The sequence below is a fragment of the Telmatherina bonti genome, assembly GCF_933228915.1.
Source record: "Telmatherina bonti genome assembly, chromosome: 17".
In the NCBI taxonomy this organism is placed as follows: Eukaryota; Metazoa; Chordata; class Actinopteri; order Atheriniformes; family Telmatherinidae; genus Telmatherina; species Telmatherina bonti.
Genome location: NC_136615.1, coordinates 7,348,940 through 7,375,139, shown reverse-complemented (window position 1 = coordinate 7,375,139; position 26,200 = coordinate 7,348,940). Strand labels below are relative to the sequence as shown.

The 26,200-nt window shown below is 44.2% G+C and overlaps 2 protein-coding genes across 2 annotated transcripts in view; both read right to left on the bottom strand.

Moving 5' to 3' along the window:
• Window positions 1-536, bottom strand: part of pitpnb (phosphatidylinositol transfer protein, beta) — a 31,545-nt gene extending 31,009 nt beyond the window's left edge. Inside the window, exon 1 of the mRNA XM_079257051.1 lies at window positions 499-536. Coding sequence (XP_079113177.1) covers window positions 499-518 — 20 coding nt within the window. The 5' untranslated portion in view covers window positions 519-536. The remainder of the gene's footprint in view (window positions 1-498) is intronic.
• A 2,779-nt stretch (window positions 537-3,315) lies between these two features.
• The window catches only part of ttc28 (tetratricopeptide repeat domain 28), a 147,055-nt gene continuing 124,170 nt past the window's right edge, over window positions 3,316-26,200 (bottom strand). Inside the window, exons 19-35 of the mRNA XM_079257231.1 lie at window positions 23,317-23,446; window positions 23,002-23,229; window positions 21,943-22,102; window positions 19,101-19,241; window positions 16,877-17,021; window positions 16,594-16,773; window positions 15,968-16,512; window positions 15,642-15,889; window positions 14,284-14,408; window positions 12,953-13,030; window positions 12,710-12,869; window positions 11,007-11,083; window positions 9,845-9,868; window positions 9,488-9,617; window positions 7,556-7,663; window positions 6,844-7,477; window positions 3,316-5,517 (exon numbers count right to left, since the gene is read on the bottom strand). Of these exons, the coding sequence (XP_079113357.1) occupies window positions 4,455-5,517; window positions 6,844-7,477; window positions 7,556-7,663; window positions 9,488-9,617; window positions 9,845-9,868; window positions 11,007-11,083; window positions 12,710-12,869; window positions 12,953-13,030; window positions 14,284-14,408; window positions 15,642-15,889; window positions 15,968-16,512; window positions 16,594-16,773; window positions 16,877-17,021; window positions 19,101-19,241; window positions 21,943-22,102; window positions 23,002-23,229; window positions 23,317-23,446 (4,176 nt within the window). The 3' untranslated portion in view covers window positions 3,316-4,454. The remainder of the gene's footprint in view (window positions 5,518-6,843; window positions 7,478-7,555; window positions 7,664-9,487; window positions 9,618-9,844; window positions 9,869-11,006; window positions 11,084-12,709; window positions 12,870-12,952; window positions 13,031-14,283; window positions 14,409-15,641; window positions 15,890-15,967; window positions 16,513-16,593; window positions 16,774-16,876; window positions 17,022-19,100; window positions 19,242-21,942; window positions 22,103-23,001; window positions 23,230-23,316; window positions 23,447-26,200) is intronic.

The window sequence follows — 26,200 nt, the reverse complement described above, 5'->3', positions numbered from 1 at the left end:
GGTTTAACAGATGAACTCAGGGAATTGTCCAGCTAGCAGTTAGCCTAGCCAGTTAGCATTACTGGTAAATCCGACAGAAGGAAGCTTAATCTGTCACAGCTTAACATCACGGCACTTTACAGCTACACCGCTAACCGGCGAGATGCTCTCAACCTGGCGACAACCAGTAAAACCGTGCTGACTAACTTGATGTACACAGTGTTAATCTGTGCAGTGTTTTAATGTAAATCGTTACCATTAGGAAGCGAATACTGCTAAAACCTAGAGGCTAACGTTAGCATTAGCATCGCCTAGCAGAGACCGGCGTGTCCCGTTATCCACGTCCTGATCCACCCTGCTCAAAGCTGCCTTTTCTCTCACTAAACAGCAGGGGAATGCTGGGAAGAACAGGCGCAAACCAAACACACATCTCTAGTCTTTACTATTATTCTAAAGAAAAGGTTGAAATGAACCACTAAATGCGCTAAAAGGTATTTTTACAAAACACTTCAGACTCACTATTCCTTGATGAGCACCATCTTCGTCACCCGGGCTGCGGCTGCGCAGTGGGAGCTGACGTCACACAGAATCATCAACAAGTCGCTCCGCCCTCGGGGACGAATCTGATTGGCTGACGTGTCCACACCACGCTTCATGTGTCACATGTTGAAGTCCTCTTTACAAGGAAATTAAGCTTTTATATTTAACATATATTGTTTATAATTCATTTTGTTTCATTCTGAACAAGTTAGAAATGTCATTTTTACAAGCATGATGTTTTTTGTGTCCATTTGCAGTTTTTTGCCTCATAAGTAAAGAAGAAAACTTTGTTGTACTGCTGTATTAACCACACTTTACAGTATATTAAATCTTGGTGGCAATTAAAAGTGTTCATAATGAAAGCATTTATCATTTTGATTTTTATTTATTTAGCAGGAACAAGATGAAAACTTGGCATGATGTGCAGCGCAAGGAAACTGGTCTACAGAAGACAAACACGATCAGAAATCCAGCAAAGACTTGAACCAGGCCCTGAGAGATGCATCTGGATCTCCAATTGATCTGTTGTGGCAATTTCTTATCAGAAACGGTCTCCATGGAAACGTGGCACTCAGGAATCCATTTTTCATGAAACAGACAGAAAAGGCTGAAGTTTGTCACATGACACAAAAACTGGACTGAAAATAAGTGAAAACGGGTCTAATGGAAGGATGGATCCTCAGTCAAAACCAGACCTCAACATTACTGAAGCAACAGGCACGTCTGAACAGAGAACTGAACAAAAGGCAGAAACATCTAAAGCGCTTTGAACGGTCCTTGAAGGTCCTTGAGACCAATTTCTGAAGACTACTTGTAGAAAGTTTGTCTTCAGCCCTGTTTACACCACAATGTTGGGACAGTAAAACAGAGTTTTGTTGTTGTTTACGTGGTCACTGAGTTTTAGGAGGATAAAAACACAAAGATTACACAACAAATTTAAATATTCTTGCAACGCAAGACAAGTCCTGGACTCAGAATTTATGGCCAATGGCAACATCTTTCCCATTCTCTTGCACTTTTTGCATTTGAGTCCTGTTCAACCTGCAAGAAGCACAACAACAATGATGGAACTTTGCGTCATGCTTGTGCAGCTGCATTTTTTTACATTCATTTAGTAAGTTAAAGCTAAACCTGATACAATATTTATGCTGTTAGTAAAGACACAGAATTCACACACACCACATAACTAGCAGTTAGCATGCAATGCTTCTGTTGTGTTTATAAGGATGTGGGCGCATACCTTGGTGTGTCGTTAATGTTACACAGCCCACTCCAGACCTGGCATGTTCACTGCATCATTTCTGCTTCCATTTGCATTTTCCTTTGCATGGAAAGGATTACTCAAAGACTTTTGCAATTTGTGTGGAAACGTCGTGGTGTAAACAATGACTAAGAGGGTTTAGACTGCCAAAGAAGAAATCAGCTCTGGTCAAACATTCAGATTCAAGCTGGAAATGTATAAACCGTTTTCTCTCATATGCTTTATTTTTATTTTGTTCCAAATTTAAAAAAGAAAAGTAATTTATGCTGCAAGTGGCGACGAATGCCCTCGCACTTCCCCTTCACCTGCAGTCAAGCATCAAATCAGGCTTTTAGGCTTAAAAATTAGAAGCTGACAGGGGTGTGACTAGTTTGCAATTGAATTATTGATACGGATATGTCCAGGATGGGGCTGGTATACCTGTAAAATGTGATGTAGATATCTTGTTTTATGCAGGCATTTTATCAATTTAGTTTTTCATGGCGAGATACTGTCCCAATGTTGGTAAATCACCAAAATGGCGACTTTGAATTTAAATGGCTTTACAAGGCTTCTGATTTCACCTCACCCAGTTGTTCAGAACATGTGTTCCAAAAAAATTAGTGGAGCTCTCCCTCTGTGAAGCACCACAAATATGAAAATTTTCACATTCATTCGGGTGGGGGCCTAAACAAAATTTGGTGAGTCTCAGGAAAATGTACTACATTCATGACAATTACAAACACTTGCATTTCAGTTTCATTTAACTGATTTTTTTCAACCTCATTAAGGTTAAAAATAACTTTATAATTTAAGGCAGCTACGAATAATGCAAATGAAAAAGTTTATTTTTGTTTTAAGCGTATAAAAATGGTAAACCAACATAAAAGTTTGGTACGAGTGGTGCTGTAGTGGTCTTGGGGGAGTTGGGAGGGGGAGGCCTCAGATGAAACTTTGCTTGGAGCTCCCATGAAGGCTTGAGATGGATCATTTTAAAATTAATGGTAAAGTCCTCATATGTGTCCCTGTGCTGAAAGTAGCAGTTTAGTTTGGATGTTTATGTTAAATCTCTGCTTTGTTCTTGTTTTTATCATGTAAAATATATGACCAAGCTGATTCTGGTTGTCATGCATCTCCTCTCATGCTTGTTTTAAACATAATGAATGTGTGAAGAGTTTCTCTCTCATGAGGGATTTGGGACAAAAAGTCAAGACAACAAAAGGATTGTTTTATTTGTCTTCAAAACAGGTTTTTCAAAATTCTGGCACTGCTGAAAAATTAAACATTATAAATTTCATGAAACACTCAACTTCCAAAAGTTGTCAATAACACATGAAACAAAACTTCCAGAAAAATATCAAGTTGTCTTCATGACCTCTGTCTTTTTAAAATTGTCTTTATAAAATGTGTAATAATTACTGTGAAACAACCAAATAAATGACAATAATAGCCCATGTTAACGACATCTAACAATAATTTTTTACATAATCAATCAAGATCATATACAGATCGACTTACACAAACATAGCGATCGTTTAGGTCGACATAAACTCAGAAAACATATTCATTCAGTCAACAGACTGTTAGTCAAAACATCAACACACATGCTCTCTAGTTCCCAGATAGCTGACATGTTTGGGCCTAATCTGGGTTACGTTTGGCACTGATGGCTCAGTTACAGCACCTGCAAGTGATGTGTGGGCCAGATGTGGCCCAGATGCCAGATACCAGCTTGGACATGGGGGTTAGGGAAGTTTCTTGTGAGCCAGATGTCAGAAATGAGACTGGACATGGTGGTTTAGGTAGTATCTGGTGGCCCAGATGTGGACCAGATGTCAGATATGAGACTGGACAGGGGGGTTAGGGAAGTGTCTAGTGAGCCAGATGTCAGATAAGAGACCGGACATGGTGGTTTGGGAAGTGTCTAGTGGCCCAGATGTGGGCCAGATATCAGATATGAGACCGGACATGGTGGTTTGGGAAGTGTCTAGTGGCCCAGATGTGGGCCAGATGTCAGATAGAAGACCGGACATGGGGGTTTGGGAAGTGTCTAGTGGGCCAGATGTGGGCCAGATGTCAGATAGAAGACCGGACATGGGCGTTTAGGAAGTGTCTAGTGGGCCAGATGTGGGCCAGATGTGAGATAGGAGACCGGACATGGGGGTTTGGGAAGTGTCTAGTGGGCCAGATGTGGGCCAGATGTCAGATATGAGACTGGACATGGGGGTTTGGGAAGTATCTTGTGGGCCAGATGTGGGCCAGATGTCAGATATGAGACTGGACGTGGTGGTTTTTGAAGTGTCTTGTGGGCCAGATGTGGTGGTCATAAGACAGTATTACAGCAGCAACACTTGTATGGAATCAGAGCCACAAAAAGGGCCAAACAAAACTGCACAGGCGGGCCATATTCAAACCCAACATGTTGCTATCTGGGTCAGAGACAAGGACACATTTAAAGCCAGTGACTCAAACAATTCTTCCAGCGTGTCTGAGAAGGCACAGTCATGTTTAAATCATTTACATCCATCACACAACAAAAAGTGGCGTGTAAAAACCAGGCTAGTATGAAACAGTACTTCTGGTAGCCTTGCTAAAAATGCATCTGACTGGAAAATGGGCAGCTGTACAAACACAGGAAATGAGTCAGCAGACTGGTCTGCTGCCTGGGATTTCAGCAGGGCAAATGTCCAAAATCTTAGCATTTGGAGGAAGGGAAAAAATGTCCAGGTGAGAGGAATTTGTAGCCATTCCCAGAAGGAAGTCTGACGCTTCCCTTAGCATTTGTGGGAAGACTTGGAGGAGCAGCTGGAGGGGGTTCTGCCTCCTGATTTTGGAGACCATTTGCTCGGTCAGCATTGTTTTCCCTGGTTTTCCTGACAGACTCATGTCTTGGTGAGAGATTCAACAGACCTAGAACATCTCTCTGAACTGTACTCATTTTCTTATTCCCACCTCGGAGTAAACTAGCATGGCAGGGAGCTTCCTGTTTCTGACTGACGTTGGCCCAAAAGGTTTTTAAGTTATGGATGGTCTGGACTTTGTCTTGCTTTGACTGGTTGAGCTCAGGAGTGTTTGCCGGGCTGGAAGACGCTGAAACGGACCCTGTGGAGGAATAGGAAAGGGCTGGTGACGGGGACTTGTCGGCAGGGGAGTGTGAAGGTGAGCTGTGGTGTCTTGGCTTGAGCTGAGCCTGAACCACATGGAGGGGGGAACTCCTCTCTTTCACAGAAACGGACAACGACAGCGAGGAGTTGGCCGGACTTTTGCAGCCTGAGCTGATTTTCTGCAGCGATGAGGAGCGGGATGGAGGTTTAGGCCGGGTTGGAGGAGGTGTTGAGATGGGGGTGGAGAGGGGTAAAAGATGTTTAGAGCCAGAAAAGGGAGAGGAACAAGCCTTTAGACTTGCTCTGCTGGGAGGTCTGCTAAATGCACTGGTCTCAGAGGGCTGAAACCCTCGTGCACCCCCAGTAGGAGTAAAAGTTGGGGTTGTGGGTGTAGACATGGATGGCTGTCTGGGACAAGCATCCTCAGGTCCCCTCAGAGTCTTTCCTCTGAGGTTTGCTTTTTGCATGGTCTCCACAGCTTGCATGTGGCTCTTTGTCTCCTCCAGGATCTTCTGGGCCAGTTCCTGTGGATCCAGTTGTCCCGCAGGTCCCATCCTCTCCTCCTGAGATTTGACTGTGCTGTCCGTCTCAGTGCTCGACTGGTCCGACTCGGAGCTGCTTACCTTCCCTTTTCCAATTCGCTGAGGAGATAAGCTGGAAAAAATTAAACAAAGAGCTGAATTTCCAGTTATGAGCTGAATTTACAGAATAACCGAAGGTTAAAACTTTTCTGATCAACCATCAATATCTGAGAGACCATTTTCATTGGCAAACTAAGGACTTTAGAAGGAATAAATGTCTTGTTTTCATATTGGACATGCCTCTTTGAGATTATTAGACACTGTGGAATACATTTTCATTACTTAAGGGGATTTTTAGACATATTTCTTTGTGAATCCTGATTAAACCAATTAGTTTGCCAGATTACAAAGACCTTTTAATGACCTGAAAGAGTCAGAATTTTGTCTGTCTAAACTAATACAGATTTAAGTTGTCTTTGGGCTTGAAAACCTCAGCAAGACCCTCCTAGCTACAGAATTATTCTGGATGGTATTAACTTGACTTCCAGTAATACAATGAGAAACCTTGCAGTTGCTCTGGACCAGGATCTGTTCCTCGATTCAGGTTTCTAGGACCTCCTTTTTACTCATACGTAATATTTCCAAATGAGGAACATCCTGTCTCAGATTGATGCAGACAAACTAGTCCATGATTTCTTCCTTCCAGATTGGAAAGTGCTACATTTGCCACATTAAAGATCAATTATGTAAGAATTACTGACATCTAGTGGTATAGATAGGTATAACACAGATATGAAATGTACGGTGGCCGTCAGTGGCAAAAATTCTTCCAGATATAAAGTTTTCATGTTTGAGTGGGCCCTGCGATGGACTGGCGAGCTGTCCAGGGTGTACCCTGCCTGTCGCCCAAAGCCAGCTGGGATAGGCTCCAGCTTCCCCGCGACCCTGAATTGGAATAAGCGGTTCGGAAAATGAATGAATGAATGAATGAATGTTTGAGTGGATCCAATGGGCTCAGGTGCAGTGAAGACAGCACTTCAAGGGACTACTTTATGTATTGTTTTTTTATGATGCTTATAAGCAGTTACTTTTCCCAAACGGTGGTCTCGCTCCAATCAAACAAAGAGAGTTTTTTGTGCATTCTGAGACGAGCTGCCACGATTTTTCTGAGGAAATAAAATAATGTGGTTATTTTAGTTCAGTAATTAGAACTACCTTTCTGACCATAAAAATGTGTTTTTCTGACATATTTTTATGGTGCACTGATATTTATTATGTACATTTCTGAAGTCACCATTGCCTTGCAGTGTCCTGATGCTGAGAAACCACATTTCACATCAATATGTTGTAGCCTGTAGAATTAAGTTACAGCTGAGCTTAACTCACAAATATTCTTCAACCTCCTGAAACATGCGACTGCAAGGAAGCAGGTAGAGGACTTCAACATCCCCAAACTCACATTTCCTGTTTGGCATTGGGGCTGCTGGGGCCGGGTTGGGGCAGTGGCGGAGCTTTGAGAGGCGATGTAGGTGTGCTGATGCTTCCCTTGGATGAAACTGTGAGAGGATGACTTCCTGCAGATCCTCTACCAGGACCACCTCGGCCATGTCGGTGTCCCACAGGCAGCGGCAGAGTCTCACATTCCCTCCCTCCTCGTCCCAACGGCTCGCTGCTGATAATGGAGAAGCCTTCATACTCTTCATCCTCTCCTCTTGATAATCCTCTGCTTTGATTGGCCAGTCTTCCTCTTGACAAGCCGCCTGAGTGGCGTTGTGAGACGTAGAGGCCCCTCTCACCTCCACAGTGCTTCTCTGGCTCCTGCTGATGCGAGCGCTGGCTGATGATGTCACTTCCTGCGGGCTCTGGACGAGACAGGAAGCTGAGAGAGGATGCGAGGGAGCTAAGGCTGTAGACGGAGATGGCATCGCAGGAGAGGTTGTCGGGACAGACTGGGGGTACGAAGGAGGGCTGAGGGGGGTAGCAGCTGAGGGAGAGGGGTAAAGAGTGAGGCTGGGAGGCCGACTGGGAGGAGGACAGAGACTCCAGAGAAGAAGAACTGTCCATGCTCAGTCGCTTCGGGAGCTCCGTGGAGTCTAAACGAAGATGAGGAAAAACTTAACACGAGTTCAACACAGAAAAAAATTTCACGAGTTCATTTGAACGATTCTCACCAAACAGAGCAAGAAGAGACTGAAGAGCAAAATGCATGTTTCGTCTGCTGGCCTGTTTTCCCGTCTTCAGGACAACTTCCTCCTGACCCACCTCACACAGATCAAAACCTGAGAGACAGAAGAATTCACTCTTCATTTTTTGTGGCCCATCAGATTTTTATGCCACAATGTATCAGAGGCAAATCATGTCAGTTTAACTCAACCAAGGTTAAGTTTGTACTATAACAGAACGCCCTGAGCATTTAAGGCTGAAGGGTTAGGGTTAGGTTGAAAAGAGAATGAAATTGTCCACAGATGAAAACTGGTCTGGAATTGAGATAAATAAGTACTATCAAATGAATAATAAGTGGTGCTTTATGTCAATACACACGATATCAATTGGTTTGTTTGTTATGGTTGTTATGTTATGGTTAGTTGACATTATGGCTAGTAGATGTTATGTTAGCGGACATTATGGCTAGTAGATGTTATGTTAGCGGACATTATGGCTAGTAGATGTTATGGTTAGCTGACGTTATTGCTAGTAGATGTTATGGTTAGCTGACATTATGGCTTGTAGATGTTATGGTTAGCTGACATTATGGCTAGTAGATGTTATGGTTATCTGACTTTATGGCTAGTAAATGTTATGGTTAGCTGACATTATGGCCAGTAGATGTTATGGTTAGGTGACATTATGGCTAGTAGATGTTATGGTTAGCTGACGTTATGGCTAGTAGATGTTATAGTTATCTGACTTTATGGCTAGTAAATGTTATGGTTAGCTGACGTTACGGCTAGTAGATGTTATGGTTAGTTGACTTTATGACTAGTAGATGTTATGGTTAGTTGACTTTATGACGAGTAGATGTTATGTTAGCTGACATTATGGCCAGTAGATGTTATGGTTAGGTGACATTATGGCTAGTAGATGTTATGGTTAGCTGACGTTATGGCTAGTAGATGTTATAGTTATCTGACTTTATGGCTAGTAAATGTTATGGTTAGCTGACGTTACGGCTAGTAGATGTTATGGTTAGTTGACTTTATGACTAGTAGATGTTATGGTTAGTTGACTTTATGACGAGTAGATGTTATGTTAGCTGACATTATGGCTAGTAGATGTTATGGTTATCTGACTTTATGACTAGTAAATGTTATGGTTAGCTGACGTTACGGCTAGTAGATGTTATGGTTAGTTGACTTTATGACTAGTAGATGTTACGGTTAGCTGACATTATGGTTAGCGGATGTTATGGTTAGCGGATGTTACATTCAGCAGATGTTATGGCAATCACATGTTGCAGTTAGCGAATGTTACGGTTAGTGAGCGTTATGGTTAGCGAATGTTATCGTTAGTGAACGTTAGTGGACAGTATCGTGAGTGGATGTCACGGCGAGTGGAATTTACGTTTTTGGATGTTACAGTTAACAAACATTATGGCAAGCAAAAATTGGGGCCGGACATTATGGCTAGTTGATGTTGTGAGCAAAGGTTATGGCGAGCAGATGTTCTGGTTCGTGAAAGTTATGGCTGACAGACATTGTGGCCAGTGGACCTTTCGGCTGGCAGACATTACGGTTAGCAGAAGTTACGGCTGGTGGATGTTACAGTTAGCAGACGTTATGGTTAGAGGGTTTTAAAGCTAGTTGACACTATGGTTTGCAAATATTATGGCTAGCATACATTATGGATAGTGAAAGTCAGGGCTAATGGATATTGCGGCTAGTTGATTATATTGTTAGAAAATGTTATGGTTAGTGGATGATATGGTTTCATTTGTAAAAATCTTCTGTTTCTTGGATCTAATCCTAGATTTCACTATGTTTATTTCACAAATAACTGAACATTTAATCAACACTATATTAGAACTGAAATAAATCAACTGATGATTGTGAGTAAAGTGGAACGAAATTAATGAGAAGCTCCAGTCACCTCCATCAATGACTCACCGAGAGCAGCAAGGAACTCATGGCAGCCTGGGAGCCTCCAGAGATGTACACTTATCGACACTTGAATAGGAGAAAGCGGTAAGTCTTGTTCTTTGTCGCCTGACTGCAGCTGCACCAACACTTGGTGAAGCTGTGGAGAAGAAACAAGATGCCTTTTGAAGCTTACAGGAAATACACATCCAAATCACATCAGTGCTTTGTGAGCAAACATAAATTTGTCATTTTCATCAAAGCAAAATAATGTCACAATGAGACTGCAAAGAGCCTTCAAGAAAAATATTGCAACCGCAGCATGTGTGTGAGCGTAGCGGAGCTTGTTTTTCGTTTTCTTTGGACATTTTGTCATGTAACACTTACCATTCCCACCATGCTTTTAACTGCCTTTAAGACGCAAATATGAGAGAAGAAGAAACATAACTTTAGTCTGGTTTTCCTGTGTAAATGTTGTGTTTCAATCACGACACTCAGCCATGCATGAGTATAGACCTGCTAGTATCGATGATGCACAATGGATATGTATGGAGGGTTACATCAAGGAAACAGAGATGCAATCAGGAAGAAAAATAGAGACGTTCGTACTGCTGCAGCACCACTAACTGCATGACCGGTGTGCTTACCAGCTAGGTGGAGGTGGAAAACAATTCTATGAATTTAAACATTTCAAATTACAACAAGCACACCAGGAGAAAAAAAAGAAACATTTCTGCACACACATTGGTCTGCATCTTGGCACGAATGAGTCAGTGGTGGAAGTAATTTTTATCAATGTCCATTTCATTCATTAGAAATTTAAAATGTAAAATGTGATGCCACCCAGTAATATGTGAAATAAGGCATATAAAAACAGAAAAGCTTTGTGAATATGCCATGCTGTTCTGTTGACAGGTGAGGGTGCCAAGATTGGGTATTGGGTAAAATTAGTACCCACCAAACAATCAGTCTATTCAAGCAAGGGATAGAAACCACTGCTGGTCACAGATTTAAGTGTTTACATGAAAATGGACCTATCTTTAACTCTCTGGGGTAGGTGGACGCACCAGCGAATCCAAATCACCTCATCGATTTAAGATGACTTAACAGCAAGACGCAGTCCGTCAGTGTGGATTTTAAACTATAGACCAGTTCTTCAACTTTTTTTTGTCTTGTCCAGCATTTCGGCAAGCAGAATGATGGTCTGGATGCTCTGTTCTGCTGAGCAAGTTTACTTTGCCAAGGGAAGCTTCATAGATAGAATGATCCCCTTGACTTTCTGAACTTTCATTTTGTTTTTATATTTATTTTGCGTTATTGTTTGCATTGTAGAGTTTGTACTGCTGGACCGGACCGGAGAGGACAGAAGAGAGACAGAAAGAGAAAGAAGAGAAAACACCTCATGGGAAAAGTCAGAGAAAAAGAGAGAGGAAAAAAAAAACAAAAACAGAAGCTACTTTGTTTTTACATAGTTGTATACTGGAAGAATCCGAGTACTTCTTCCACCACTGAGATGAAAATGTGTGCAGTTTTTCAATGTGGAATTTACCTTGAGAATGAGCTGTTCTCCTGCTTCAGATGCTGTGACCAGTTTACAGAGAGCCTGCAGAGCTGGAGGAGTCAGACCTGGTGTCGATAACACAGTAAAGCACACATTCAACATGTGTCTGTTTACATATTACATGTTCAGTCGGTCCAGGCGGACGGCTGAACTGAGGTTTTTCTCTCCACTGTCACCTTGTGCAGCTCAAATTGGAGGATTAAATCAAACAGAAGATTTGATGCAATCTGCTGGTTTTCTTTGTTAGGACATTGTTCTTATGACTTGGCTTCTATGGACACGTTTTTATAAATGGGACTATTGCAGGTCACATGACCGTACGACAGTAGCTTGGATTGTATCTGTAAAAGTGCTTTTGAGTTGACTTTTTCAAGGATTATCACTGTCCAAATAAAGCTAAACTAAATCAAATAAATAAACTGAGGTGAATAATAACAATTTGCTTGTTTAGACTAAAAAAATGTTGAATTTAACATCTTTATTCACAACTTTGATGTAAAACACAAAGACAAAGCTCATGTAGCTGAGATGAAAACAATTATATGGAAACGTCAAGTTCCCGTAATCCACAAAAAGGCATTTAAATGGTTAGAACTAAACAACTTTGACTTAATTTGTGGCTTTTTTACAAATTTTATAGATGACATCTAAAATCCTGGTTCTGAGGGAGAGGAGGATGCTAGCTGTCTCATGGCAGGTAAGCCTTGAACATTAGCGTCAGCATTTGAACATGCTGTTAGCTTCTGTCCACCAGCATAACAAAAAGACTGACTACCATAGACCGTATATGAAAGATGGATGAAGCCTCCGGTGGTTAAAAGTGAAGCCTATACAGCAGGGGTCACCAACTCCGGTCCTAAAGGTTTACCATCCTGCAGGTTTTATTGTTTTCCAGGTACAACACACTTGACCCAAACCAATGGCTCATTAACAGGCAGGTGCAGAAGATGACAACAAGTTCTTGGAGAACCTTTTCACTTGGATCAAATGTGTTGTACAAGGGAAACACTACAACCTGCAGGATGGTAGCCCTCAAGGACTGGAGTTGGTGACCCCTGCTATACAGAAGTGCATAAAACTGCAGTTCTCCCTTCATCCACTAGGGGCTGCAGAACAGAGCAAATCCCCATAGACTCCCATGTTAAAAAGACCAACTTCACAACATAAATAAACATGTTTACAGCAGAAATCATCCACCATGACACTCACAGCCCCCCTCTCAGCTCCACTTCTTTGCCCATATATGTATTTTTCGGGCATGCCCCTGCCAAGATGGCGATGGTAGGAACCGCCCACCGAGCTTCAACTCAGCTCTTCAGAAACCTACGGGTGACGTCACGGAGGCTCCGCCCATCTTTCTATATACAGTCTATGCTGACTACACAAGCTGAATGCAGTCTTTGTTTTGCCCCTTGTTTTTCCTTCCCACCTGTTTCCACCTACATTTTATTGGTTCTGCACTGCTGAAAGTACATAAACCTCCAGGTTTTCTCTCTTTACTCCCCAGATTACAGTTTTGTTTTCTAGCCATTTACTTCTTGTGCCTTTGCTTTATGTGTATAATCCTCACTGCTTCCTAGTTTTTACCAGTTTGTTCATGTCGATTGCCTGGGTACTTTGGAGTAATTTTGGTGTAAATATACATGTATATATAGAAAACATGGTTGTAAACGATGGGAAAGCCGTGGTACCGAGCAGAGACTGCAGAGTGGTGCTGCACTGTTGCAGCCGATCTCCAGGGTCCGATGTGGGGAAGAAAACTGCTGCGGGAAGACCAGCACCGCTGCCTGAGAAGTCCAGCCGAAAACCTACTGCAGATAGGAGGGCTTGCCACCCAGGCACCCCACCAACCTGACCCAGCGGAGACAAGACACAGGGACATGACTGGAGAAGAAGTAGAGACTGACAGGTATAGAGAAAGAGAGACCACAGACCTTATTCTCAACGCTTTGCTGCGATGTGTACATGGGGTTACACTGGCCGCTCTGAATGCGCTGCAAAGACTTTTCCACCTACAGAGAGAAGTTTATCAGGAAACATCATGATGTGCTTTAGGTACAACCTCAGATTAACAACAGCTGCTGACATTTTACACTCTGACATTACTCTTTTGATAAAAAACTAAATCTGTGTGGGAAAAACTGTCCACTTCACGATCCAGCAGTTTGTGGAAGCAGCAGTAAGTAGAAGTCATGGCTTCTGGATCATGTTAACAGGCCCTCTCATGTTTGTGGAGGAATTTTGCGCTCGTCTTTCCGGTCTCCTTTTAGCTTGTTGTCTGGATGGACTTTGGACCATGACAAGACCTTTACTCTGCTCTTTTTCAGCCATTCTGTTGCTGTGTTTGGATCTTTGACTCTAAAATACTACGGTATCCAGACAGGCCCACATCATCATCCCTCCGCCACCGTGCTGACAGCTGTAAGAGCTGTTTGTGCCACTTCGGTCTGGTCTGTCTAAAGGACGTTGTTCCAGACGTCTTGTGGTTTGTTCAGCTGCAGCTTTGCAGACCGAAGTCAAGCTGCCATGTTTCTTTTGTTCTCTTGCAGCCTGTTTCCAACAAGCCATACTGGTTCTGTCTTTTTCTAACTGGACTCATGAACTGTAGCACACTAACTGAGGCCTGAAGAGTCTGAGATGTAGTTCTTGGGTTGTTTGTAGTTTCTCTGATCTTGGGCTGAACGTGGGGACGTCCACTCCTGGAAAGATCCGTTTGTGTCCGTAGAATGATGGAGTTTTTCCTCCTGTTTCATCCATTATTTCAGATGAGGGGGGGGGGGGGGGGGGGGGGGGGGGGTTGATGTCCTTCCTCTGGTCACACCATTTCACACCATGACGTTCGCTATTAGCAGTAGCTTGGACCCAGATACATTGCGGACAAGCTTGTAACTTATCTGCATCAATAACTAAACAGAATTACGTATCGTTCTGCACCTCATCACCTGCCAGGATACTTCAACTTGTGCAAGATGTTGACTTTTTCATGCTTGTGGGTCTGCAGGTTTGGTAGTAGTAATTATGCCCTTAAACAGCGAGGCAACAGAGGGCGCCACTCGGTTGTTTGCATTGTATCAGCGCACCGCTAGATAGGAGTAATGCTCACACACTGAGGCTTTAAAGCCTCAAGTGCACAAAATCCAAAGAAAATCAGCCATTAGTCTCATTTCAGAAGCTTGCATCAGTGAATCTTTGGTACTTTTTCTTTGGATGAAAATTCATACAGAAAGTGATATAAGCAGAGCTTAAGGAGAGTGACGTGTCTCACCAGATGCAGCAGCACCCTGAGGGCATCCCTGGCCCTCTCTGGGTACTGCAGGATCTCTGCCAGGGCCTGACCAACCAGCGACATGGGGCTGTTTAGCTTCACATCACTGCCAATCAGCATGTAACCTAAAGAAAACAAATCAGACCAAGACATCAGGGTTAGGGTTAGACCTGCAACAACTGGCTTTTAGACACTAGAGGGCAGCAAAAATACACTCTGAACATCGATAAGGTGAATCGTTTGTTCCTCCAGGCCTCCTCTCAATTCTGAGCAGAAACACTGGACTTGTCATGTGGTCCGATGAGTCCAGACCAAGCGGAAACCTCTGGCGGTTAAAAGTAAAGCCTATGCGGAAGTGCATAAAACTGCAGTTCCTCCTTCATCCCCTAGGGGCTGTAAAACAGAGTGAATCCCCATAGACTCCCATGTTAAAAAGACCAACTTCACAGCAGAAATAAACAAGTTTACAGCAGAAATAAACATGTTTACTGTCTGGTAAAAAAAAATCCATTTTAGGTTTAATAGGCCAGGTTTACCTTCATGACAACTGTATGAATTTTTTTCTAACTCACCCGGTCAAAAGTAATTTAATCTTGAAATTCAACATATTTAGGGGCGTGTCCTTTTGATTGACAAGCCCCTGATCTCCCGCTTCAAGTAAGTAGAACGTAGAATAACCGCGGTTTTTAGCCGGTTAACAACGTGACTTAGCTTTAGCCCGCTGACCTCCGTTAGCTGGTCATCTCCTGTTATCTCCAGGTTAGCTCGGTTAGCTCTTAGTTTCAAGCCGCTTGGAGTTCGCTTGATGTCAATCATCCACCATGACGCTCAGAGCCCCCCTCTCAGCTCCACCTCTTTCCCATGTTTGTATTTTTCGGGCGAGACGACGCGCATGCCCCTGCCAATATATAGTCTATGGTCCAGACTGACCCTGTTCCAGACCCGTCATGTGGTTCCGTTCTAATTTCTGTTTAGTTGTATTGTTTTTTTTATTGATCTTTTACTTGTCTTTCTGGGCATTAAAGCAGCAGAATGGTCTGGCTTGTTCTTTCCTAACTGAAATGAAGAAAAATGACAAGCAAAATAAGTCTTGTACATTTTTTTTTTGTTTTTAGTTTACAAAAATCAGCAATACCAAAGAATCATGAGAAACGCAATCCAAACTGAATCGCCACCCAAAAAATCCTAATTGAATCTTAACAAAAGCACATTTTCACATTAAAAATGTATGTGAACCTACGGCAAGCAGATTTAAATCCTTTATTCTAAGAGAATAAAAATCCCTATTCTAACAAAGCGATTAGACACCAATAGAAGCTGTAAAGCTGAGTGTGTTTCTTTGTGCTTTGTCAGCTCACCAGCCCAGTTGGAGGGATGGGAGAAGTGCTTGCTGCTCTGCAGAGCCTTCATGGCCTCCGTCAGCGCTGTGCTGGCTTTGGTCCCGTTCAGAAGGGCAGTGTAGAAGGTGTGTGTGAACAGTTTGGATGCAGCAGTCGGTACGGGCCACAGAGAGACACACACACACTGGACGCCTGCAGCGAGGAAGGCTCGTGTCAGACCCACCACCCCGTCGGCGGTGACCCTGCTGCTGGACTCCGGGTACAACCTGAAGGGGGACAGATTCAGAGGTCACATGGCTCCATCAAGCAGCTCTGCTGAATGTGGGATGAGTGGAAACTTCTACCTGAGGACGACTAATCTGACTGTGAGACACAGGTCCAGTATATCAGCGGCAGTGAGGAGGAAGTCCTGAAGCGGCGGGCTGTCGCAGACGGTCTCTCCATCCTCGCTCCTTTCATCAGAACCTCTCAGTCTCTCTGGGCTGCTGCGGCTCTTCGGTAAGAAACCCCTAACCTTTCCCTCCTGATCCGCAGCTTCACCCGACGACAGAGACTTCTCTTTGGGTCGGAGACCCGGCCCCTCCCCTCCAGTGTGCTCCTGGTTCGGAGCTAGGACTAACGCGGCGAGCTTCCAGGAGATATGAGTAGCAAAGTGGATGCACTCTGCCTGATTCAGCGCCGCTAAAACGCGCTCCTTGGTGGCGTTGGCTCCAGTTAGGGGGTGACATCCCAGCTGTTCTCCCAGCCAAAGGGCTTCCTCTTGGGCGGAGGGTAACGGCCCCCACAGCCAGCGGTCCATTACGCTGGGGGGCAGGTGAGGAGCCCCAACAACCGCAGCCACCGAGCCTCCATCTGGGCAAAGCAAGGGCCCACTGCGGCGAGGATGAGGCTGGAGTTTCAACACAAACAACCAAAACAATGAGCTAAGGTCACAATAAACACATCCAGACTGTTGCAGCAGTGCTTTTACCTTGCTTCCAGCTTGCAGGCTGCCTAACGAAGGTACAGAAATGAGGTTGAACCTTTCATACAGGTACTCATTAGAGGAGCTGCCCTTGAGCAAGGCGAATGGGATGAGGTAGAGTTCTCCCTCCAGAACCAAAACAAGCTGCCTGTTCCTGCCGACAGGTCCGCTGCTGTGCATCAAGCCCTGCAGACATTCATATGCACAAACAATAACACACACTCATAACAGAGAAGCTGAACGCAGCATAGGTCTTTGCCAGGAAACACACACACACACACACACCTACCCCTTCCATTGGTGCTATAAGTAAGTCATAAAGCGCTCTCAGAGGAGGTTTGCCAACGTTACTCGGTCGCCAGTGAGGAGAAGATAAGCCGTCCCTCACAGGAGATACTGTGGTGCTGTACAGACTCGTCATGCTCTGACAGCTTCTGTTAAAGCAATAAAAACACATGTTGAACACAGAAACTAACAGGGATGGAAATCCAATAAGGAATAAACACACTTTAAACACAACTGACACCATTTTTCCAAGCTCAGTATCACCACATAAGCTTTCCTAACCAACACATCTTTCATTTTATAAAGCTAATTATAGCATATGTAATTACACTCAGCTGTGTGTTCACGTCAGACTTATAGTCAGTGGTGGTTTTTCTTTGGTAATGACTGCCACCCCAAATATTTTCTGAAAAGCCCCCCATGTCATGACAGATCAAAAGGGCTTGGCTCCAAACATGTTTTAAAGCCAGCAGATTTAATAATAATTACATGTTTCCTCAAAAATATGAATGGGTGGTGGGTCTTTCCATGTCATTCTCACACTCCAGTCTCAAATAATTCTGTAATATTACCCGTGGCTCATTTTTCATCCAATAGAATGGAAACATTTTGAGATTTAAGGTGGATTTGTGTTCATTTTTAAAAAAATTTCAGTAGCTCTGTTTCCATTATAGTTTTTCACAAAATAAAATTAATATTTAAAAAAAAAAAAAAAAATGAAAAAGAACTATTGTGTTTTGCAGATGTTTCCATTGAATGGTTTTTAGAAAATAATGCTGGTAAATAATAATGCTCAACTCGCACAAACTTTATTTTTTGGAGCAGCTACTTTGGTTGACGAAACATCCAGAAACCATCTTTACTTCAAATAAATTGGTGATGCGGCCCGCCTACGTCACTTTCTGTGTTGTGTAAATACAAATAAGTTTCCATAACACATTTGCAATATGATTAGAGTACAATCCGAAATCTAAGTGCAACGTGAGAGTGCAACTTGAGAGTGCGATCAGAGACTGCGAAGAGTGAGAGCACTAACCAAGAGCGCTAACCAATAGCATGAACTGAGAGCGCTCAGTGAGAGTGCTAACTGAGAGCGTAAACTGAGAGCTCTAACCAAGAGTGTGACCTGAGAGCACGATCTGAGACAGCGAAGAGTTTGATATGAAAATGTTACTTCAAAGTGCGACCTTAGAGAACTATCTGAGAGCGTTAGCTCAGAGTACTATACGAAAGTACGACCTGAGAGTGCAGAGTGCAATACGCGTTTTACCTGAAAGTGCGACTCGAGAGTGCGACCTGATAGCATTTTGATAAACTTCTATGAACATGTCTGAAAAACCACCTCTTGAGAAGGTAAAACTTTTTTGTGATATTTGAGAGGTTTTTTGAAATGTAGGTGTTTTATAAGTTTTTTTATTGTGATATTTATGTTTTGCGCTATTATGGAAACAAACAGTCTAACTAGCTCCTCGTTGCTCCTTCTCCATTCATCTCCTAGAGAACTTACACCTCCAGGCAGGTGACGACTAACATTTGAGCACATGAAATTTTGCGCTCGTTTACATAGACATCCACGTGGGGTCATGAAATGCAACCTGAGAAAATTGAAAAATTATCAGCTTTTGTTAAAACAGATTTGAGAGCGCTAACCGATAGCATAAACTGAATGTTAAGCGAGAGTGCTACGGAAGAGTGCTAAGTGAGAACGCAAGCTGAGAATGTTATCTGAAAGCGCTAACTGACAGTGCTAACCGAAAGCGCTAACTGAGAGCGCTAACCGAGAGCGCGAAACCAAGAGTGCTAAGTGAGAGCGCGAACTGAGAATGTTATCTGAAAGCGCTAACTGACAGTGCTAACTGAGAGCGCTAGCCAAGAGTGCTAAGTGAGAGCGCGAACTGAGAATGTTATCTGAGAGTGCTAACCAAGAGCGCTAACTTAAAGCACTGTTTGAGAGCGTGAACAAAGAGAATTTGAGCTGTTTGAGCTCTTCGGGCACCAGCTTCAACTCCTTCCCCACCAGTAAGACAATGTTCCACATCCCTAGAGCTAGCTTCTAAAGCCACGGATTGTACCGCCAGGGTTCACGCCTTCAGCTACCACCTAACTCACACTACACCAGACCCCTACAGTCCCTTGCGTAGGTGGTGGGCTCATGGGGGTGGGGACATATGTAAATATCTTGGTCAGGCTCCATCCCCCCTCCTCATTTTCAAACCATCATGTCGAACCTGTTAAACAGGTTGTTTCTGGACACCATGCGGAGGTAGCCTGTTGGGTCGGTGGCTGGGCTGACTTTGTTGTTCAGCTCCTCAAACTGTTGCTCCAACAGATCTCCAGCTTCGCTCTCCGTCTCACTGCTGGAGCAAAGTCTGGAAAAACAAACACAGCATCTCATGACAACCCCTAAACAAAAACCTTTGATGATGGTAATTGATAATAACACTCAATATTCGTAGCATTCTAGTTAGCATCATAGCATAACATATATTGGCTACATTTTGTACCTCACATCCCCCAGTTACACTGCTTTATGATTTATGACATGTTCTTATTGCTATTATTATTAGCTGATGACATAAGATCCGCTCCATCACTCGGGGTCGGTGCCATGGACCCGTGGTTTGGAATCGTTACTATTAATGTAGTGATTTTGAGACTCCTGATAAACAACCGTCCTTCTTTAGGTCTGCGAGCTGTTTTGCATGCTGGAAAGAAATTTGTAAGGTCTCTCTGATCCCAGTCTGAGGGTGGCCCCCAAGCCATCATTCCCAGCCCAAGCACCATCATAAACAGGTGGAAAATATATGTAAATATACTCCATTTGAGTCCGAACCTTTGGATTGGTCAGAGTTTTTAGAGATTTACAGTAAACTGAGGGGTCTAACTATATTTCTCATTGTTCATGATTACAGAATGTATAGACTACTATCAGGACGAGGAACCGCTTCACCCAGAGCAACACGTCTCTGAGAAAAATTACCTGCTACAGCTTTAAGTCTGCTGGAAGTTCGGTGTTACACCTGAAATTGCAGCCTCAACAAATGCATGTTTAACATTCAGAAAGAGCAGCGTTTTCAGTCAATGTTTCTTTGTTTTTATGTTTTCATTTCCATCTAAAGCACAGTTTCTCAAATGGGGGTACTTCAAGGCATTCCAGGGGACACGTGAAATTATTTTAAAATATATCTTTTTATGTTTTCTTTAAAACATCCTTAAATAAAATAATATGAATATATGTCAATAAATGTTAGTGTACATTCATAAACTGAATTTACATTTAGATTTACAGCATTTCATTCCTCTCAAATTCCCACATTCCGACGTGAATTAAACCCCATCCATTACAAGCGAAATCATATCTGTCAGTCACTGTCGCCTTGACAACGCAGACAATGGAGTCCTGGTTGAAGATAAGTAGAGATGTACAAAAGATTTGCCATTATTTTGCTCTGTTAAAGTTTAATAAGCCAAACACAATTGATAAAATGCTGTATTTAATGTTTTTTCCTGTATTTAATGTTTTTTCTTAACCAAAAATACTTTGCAGTGGTGAGGGGGTAATTGGCTGGAATTTGTTTTACAAATGGGATTGTGTTGCAGAAAGGTTGAGAACCATCTGATCTAAGGGGTCAACAGATGGTTCTGATTCGTCCATCCCGCTCTGGTCACACTGAGACGTTATGTAAATTCACCTGGCTCGTGGCAGGGGGAACGCAGCGATGTGGTGCAGCTGGTAAGGAGAGCTGACCAGAACATCAGCTGGGATGACTGGCTGATTATTTGTTTAAAACTTCAGATGTTTCATCAAGCAACATCCTTTTAACCGTAAAGCTGGAAATGGTCAGAAACTTCATACATAGGGAGGATAAAAGTTTTTTTTTTTACTGGATTTGGTTCACTGCAGTTACATCTAAATGCCCATTATCACTTTCTCTCGCAGAGATTTTCATTCATTTGATTGAAATTTCTTTGTTTGAAACAAATAAATCATCAAGATGAAGTGATATTTGCACTTTTGTAAAACAACTTTGTTGTTTATACATTAGTATGTACTGTTGTCCTCATACATATTCATACCCTCCCATTGAAGGAGGAGAAAAAAATAAGATATAATAAGATATAAGATATGTTTATTCCTGCTGTAAACATGTTTATTCCTGCTGTAAACGTGTTTATTTCTGCTGTAAACATGTTTACTCCTGCTGTAAACGTGTTTATTTCTGCTGTAAACATGTTTATTCCTGCTGTAAACGTGTTTATTTCTGCTGTAAACATGTTTATTCCTGCTGTAAACATGTTTATTTCTGCTGTGAACATGTTTATTCCTGCTGTAAACATGTTTACTCCTGCTGTAAACGTGTTTATTTCTGCTGTAAACATGTTTATTCCTGCTGTAAACATGTTTATTCCTGCTGTAAACATGTTTATTCCTGCTGTAAACGTGTTTATTTCTGCTGTAAACATGTTTATTCCTGCTGTAAACGTGTTTATTTCTGCTGTAAACATGTTTATTTCTGCTGTAAACGTGTTTATTTCTGCTGTAAACATGTTTATTCCTGCTGTAAACATGTTTATTCCTGCTGTAAACATGTTTATTTCTGCTGTGAACATGTTTATTCCTGCTGTAAACGTGTTTATTTCTGCTGTAAACGTGTTTATTTCTGCTGTAAACATGTTTATTCCTGCTGTAAACATGTTTATTCCTGCTGTAAACGTGTTTATTTTTGCTGTAAACATGTTTATTTCTGCTGTGAAGTTGGTCTTTTTAACATGGGAGTCTATGGGGATTTCCTCTGTTTTGCTGCCCCTAGTGGATGGAGGGGGAACTGCAGTTTTATGCATTTCCACATAGGCTTCACTTTTAACCGCCGGAGGTTGGTGCTTGGGCAGGCTTTTGCCATTTTTAATGGTTAGATCAATGTTTCCTCCGTGTTGTTTTGTCAGTCTAGGTGTTTTTCGTTATCCTGCCTGTGCAGCACATTCAGGTGCTTTCCTGCCTCTCCACCCTGTCTCTGCATCCTCGCCCTCCACCGCGTGACCCTGACTGCATCAGATGTGAGGAAAGACTACCTGCTGTAATGGCTGTCCACCCCCAGAGCCTCTCTGGCGTTGTAGATGTACTGGTCCAGAGACAGCGGACTGAGACCCTGCGGGCTCCCTGCTCCATCCTGGAACTCTGACGGGTCCAGTCCGGCTTCTCCCAGATACACCTCGTTAAACTTCACAATCCCTGTTTGAAGAAGAGCCGGCGTGAGTTACAGCGCTGCATGTGTGTTGGAAAATACAGCGTGTAAAAAGGCTTGGTGTTCAGCAGGAAGGGTAGACGTGGAGAACAAGGGGCAGCGCTGCATATGTCCTCAGCAGGCTGGCCTTTGAAGAAAGGTCATGTGGCAACAAAGTGATTCAAATCCAAAGGTTTATTCTCTTTGGAGCAGAAATATCTTCAAATGTCAGATGGTGATGTGAAGGATATGAGAGGGTTCGTCCTCTGAGGAGACGGAGCGAGCATGATAAACGTCACCCTGCTGCACAGGAGACTGTTTATTTAACCTCTACATCCACTAGAGGACGCCACAGACACATTTATTCACACCACAGGTTCGTCTTCCCTGCTGTTGTCCAGATCAGAGTCCAGTCCAGTCTCCTGAGTCCAGTCCAGTCCAGCCACTTGAGTCCAGTCCAGTCTCCTCAATCCAGTCCAGATTCCAGCCTCCTGAGTCCAGTCCAGTCCCCTCAATCCAGTCCAGTCCAGATTACAGAGTCCAGTCCAGTCTCCTCAATCCATTTCTATACAAACAGAAGAAGTCACATCGATGGCATCAGAAAGATGGAAAACATAATGAATTCAACCTTACATGGACAAATTCAGAATTAAAGTTGCCTTTTTTTACACTGGGACCAGATCAGACCCCTGGCTGACTGGTTTTGGACCCCGGACCGTATGTTGGACACCCCTGAAGCAGAAGGTAGCGCTTCCGACTGGACTTTGAGATGTCTCGCGTTTGTTTCAGCTGCTGTTTTTTCAGGTTCAGGCAGCAAAGCAAACTCTTTCTTATCCATCTTCCTGGTTGCCATGGCAACGCATCCAGCAGCAGTAACAGGAGTGATGCTGAGGTTGCAGCTGCGTACCTGTGCCGGGAGATAACAGCCAGCTGTACAGAAACCCTCCAGCCAGAGAGAAATAGAGGACCACGGCCCTCTGATCGTTGACCGTCTCCAGGATGTGCTCCACGGTGACGGGGGTGTACGGGTCAGCGCTCGCTGCCTGCTGGCTTCCTTTCTGCCGTTCAACCAGAAGATCAGCAAATGCACGTGTTCGTCCTCGCTCGGCTATGGCCAGCGCCTCGTCGTGGCGGCCTGAGAGGAACAAATGCATGCAGATGGATCACTGATGAGGAATTGTCACACAAACAACAGAAAGCAAATCAAGGAGGGCGACTTTACCGAGGCTGACGAGGACTCTCTGGAGAGCCTGGTATGAGCTAGTTTGCAGGTCAAACAGGGACAGTTTATAGTCCAAACTGTGCTGCATCTCATGACGGATCGCCTCGAACAGCGCAGACGCTCTGTAGAGCTGGAACACAACAAGTATCGTGTTACTGGGAAGCTCCAGCAGCGAAGGAGATCAGCTTCGTTTCACACTCATCAGACACTGCTGCGCTTCGTCACACACATGTGTAAACAGTCAGAGCGGCTTCATCCAAAACCAGCCGTTTGACCCCGAGTGACCCTGAACCGGCCGTCTGACCCTGAACCAGAAGTCTGACCCTGAACCAGAAAGTCTGACCCTGAACCAGCAGTCTGACCCTGAACCGGCCGTCTGACCCTGAACCAGAAGTCTGACCCTGAACCAGAAGTCTGACCGTGAACCAGCAGTCTGACCCTGAACCAGATGTCTGACCCTGAACCAGAAGTCTGACCCTGAACCAGAAGACCCTGAACCAGCAGTCTGACCCTGAACCAGAAGTCTGACCCTGAACCGGCCGTCTGACCCTGAACCAGAAGTCTGACCCTGAACCAGAAGTCTGACCCTGAACCAGAAGTCTGACCGTGAACCAGCAGTCTGACCCTGAACCAGATGTCTGACCCTGAACCAGAAGTCTGACCCTGAACCAGAAGTCTGACCCTGAACCAGAAGACCCTGAACCAGCAGTCTGACCCTGAACCAGAAGTCTGACCGTGAACCGGCCGTCTGACCCTGAACCAGAAGTCTGACCCTGAACCAGAAGTCTGACCCTGAACCGGCCGTCTGACCCTGAACCAGCCGTCTGACCCTGAACCAGAAGTCTGACCCTGAACCGGCCGTCTGACACTGAACCAGAAGTCTGACCCTGAACCACCTGTCTGACCCTGAACCACCTGTCTGACCCTGAACCAGAAGTCTGGCCCTGAACCAGAAGTCTGACCCTGAACCAGAAGTCTGACCCTGAACCAGAAGTCTGACCCTGAACCAGCCGTCTGACCCTGAACCAGAAGTCTGACCCTGAACCACCTGTCTGACCCTGAACCAGAAGACCCTGAACCAGCAGTCTGACCCTGAACCAGAAGTCTGACCCTGAACCGGCCGTCTGACCCTGAACCAGAAGTCTGACCCTGAACCAGAAGTCTGACCCTGAACCAGCCGTCTGACCCTGAACCAGAAGTCTGACCCTGAACCGGCCGTCTGACCCTGAACCAGAAGTCTGACCCTGAACCACCTGTCTGACCCTGAACCAGAAGACCCTGAACCAGCAGTCTGACCCTGAACCAGCAGTCTGACCCTGAACCAGAAGTCTGACCCTGAACCAGAAGACCCTGAACCAGCAGTCTGACCCTGAACCAGCAGTCTGACCCTGAACCAGAAGACCCTGAACCAGCAGTCTGACCCTGAACCAGAAGACCCTGAACCAGCAGTCTGACCCTGAACCAGCAGTCTGACCCTGAACCAGAAGTCTGACCCTGAACCAGCCGTCTGACCCTGAACCAGAAGACCCTGAACCAGAAGTCTGACCCTGAACCAGCCGTCTGACCCTGAACCAGAAGTCTGACCCTGAACCGGCCGTCTGACCCTGAACCAGAAGTCTGACCCTGAACCACCTGTCTGACCCTGAACCAGAAGACCCTGAACCAGCAGTCTGACCCTGAACCAGAAGTCTGACCCTGAACCAGAAGACCCTGAACCAGCAGTCTGACCCTGAACCAGATGTCTGACCCTGAACCAGAAGTCTGACCCTGAACCAGAAGACCCTGAACCAGAAGTCTGACCCTGAACCAGTCGTCTGACCCTGAACCAGAAGTCTGACCCTGAACCACCTGTCTGACCCTGAACCAGAAGTCTGACCCTGAACCAGAAGTCTGACCCTGAACCGGCCGTCTGACCCTGAACCAGAAGTCTGACCCTGAACCGGCCGTCTGACCCTGAACCAGAAGTCTGACCCTGAACCACCTGTCTGACCCTGAACCAGAAGACCCTGAACCAGCAGTCTGACCCTGAACCAGCAGTCTGACCCTGAACCAGAAGTCTGACCCTGAACCAGAAGACCCTGAACCAGCAGTCTGACCCTGAACCAGATGTCTGACCCTGAACCAGAAGTCTGACCCTGAACCAGAAGACCCTGAACCAGAAGTCTGACCCTGAACCAGCAGTCTGACCCTGAACCAGATGTCTGACCCTGAACCAGCAGTCTGACCCTGAACCAGAAGACCCTGAACCAGAAGTCTGACCCTGAACCAGTCGTCTGACCCTGAACCAGATGTCTGACCCTGCAGTAGCAACGATGACCACTGGGTGGTGCTGCAGATTCAGTAAAGCTCCTCGGCTGCAAACTGAAACATAAACAACAGATTTATCCACAACTTTATTTACATAAAATCTACAATTGCATCTGTTTCATTTATGTTTTGTCATCATTTTCTACTCCTTCCTGTTGTCTTTCCATCATCTCCAACCAGTCTGACCAGTCTCCTCTGACCTCTGGAAGTTTTCTCTTCACTGGAACCCCTGGAGATGGTTGCTGGTGAAATCCCAGTAAAAACTCAGACCAGCAGCCTTAAATCTGCTCTCTTCCTCATCCTGATGCTCAGTTTGACCTCCAGCAAGTCGTGTTCACCACGTCTACATGCTGCCGTGTGATTGGCTCGTTAGACAATAACAGGAGAAGCTGATAGGTCATGTAGAAGAATTTCTAACAACAGTTTTCATGTGTTTTGCTTTTCAAACATAATTTTCTGCATTTTATTTGAATACTTCTAATAATTTGAATAAAAAGAAGCTTTAAAGTTACCTCCTTAGATCTGATGTGATTGTATTTTTTTATGTTTTCTAATAAGAAATCAAAGAATCAACTTT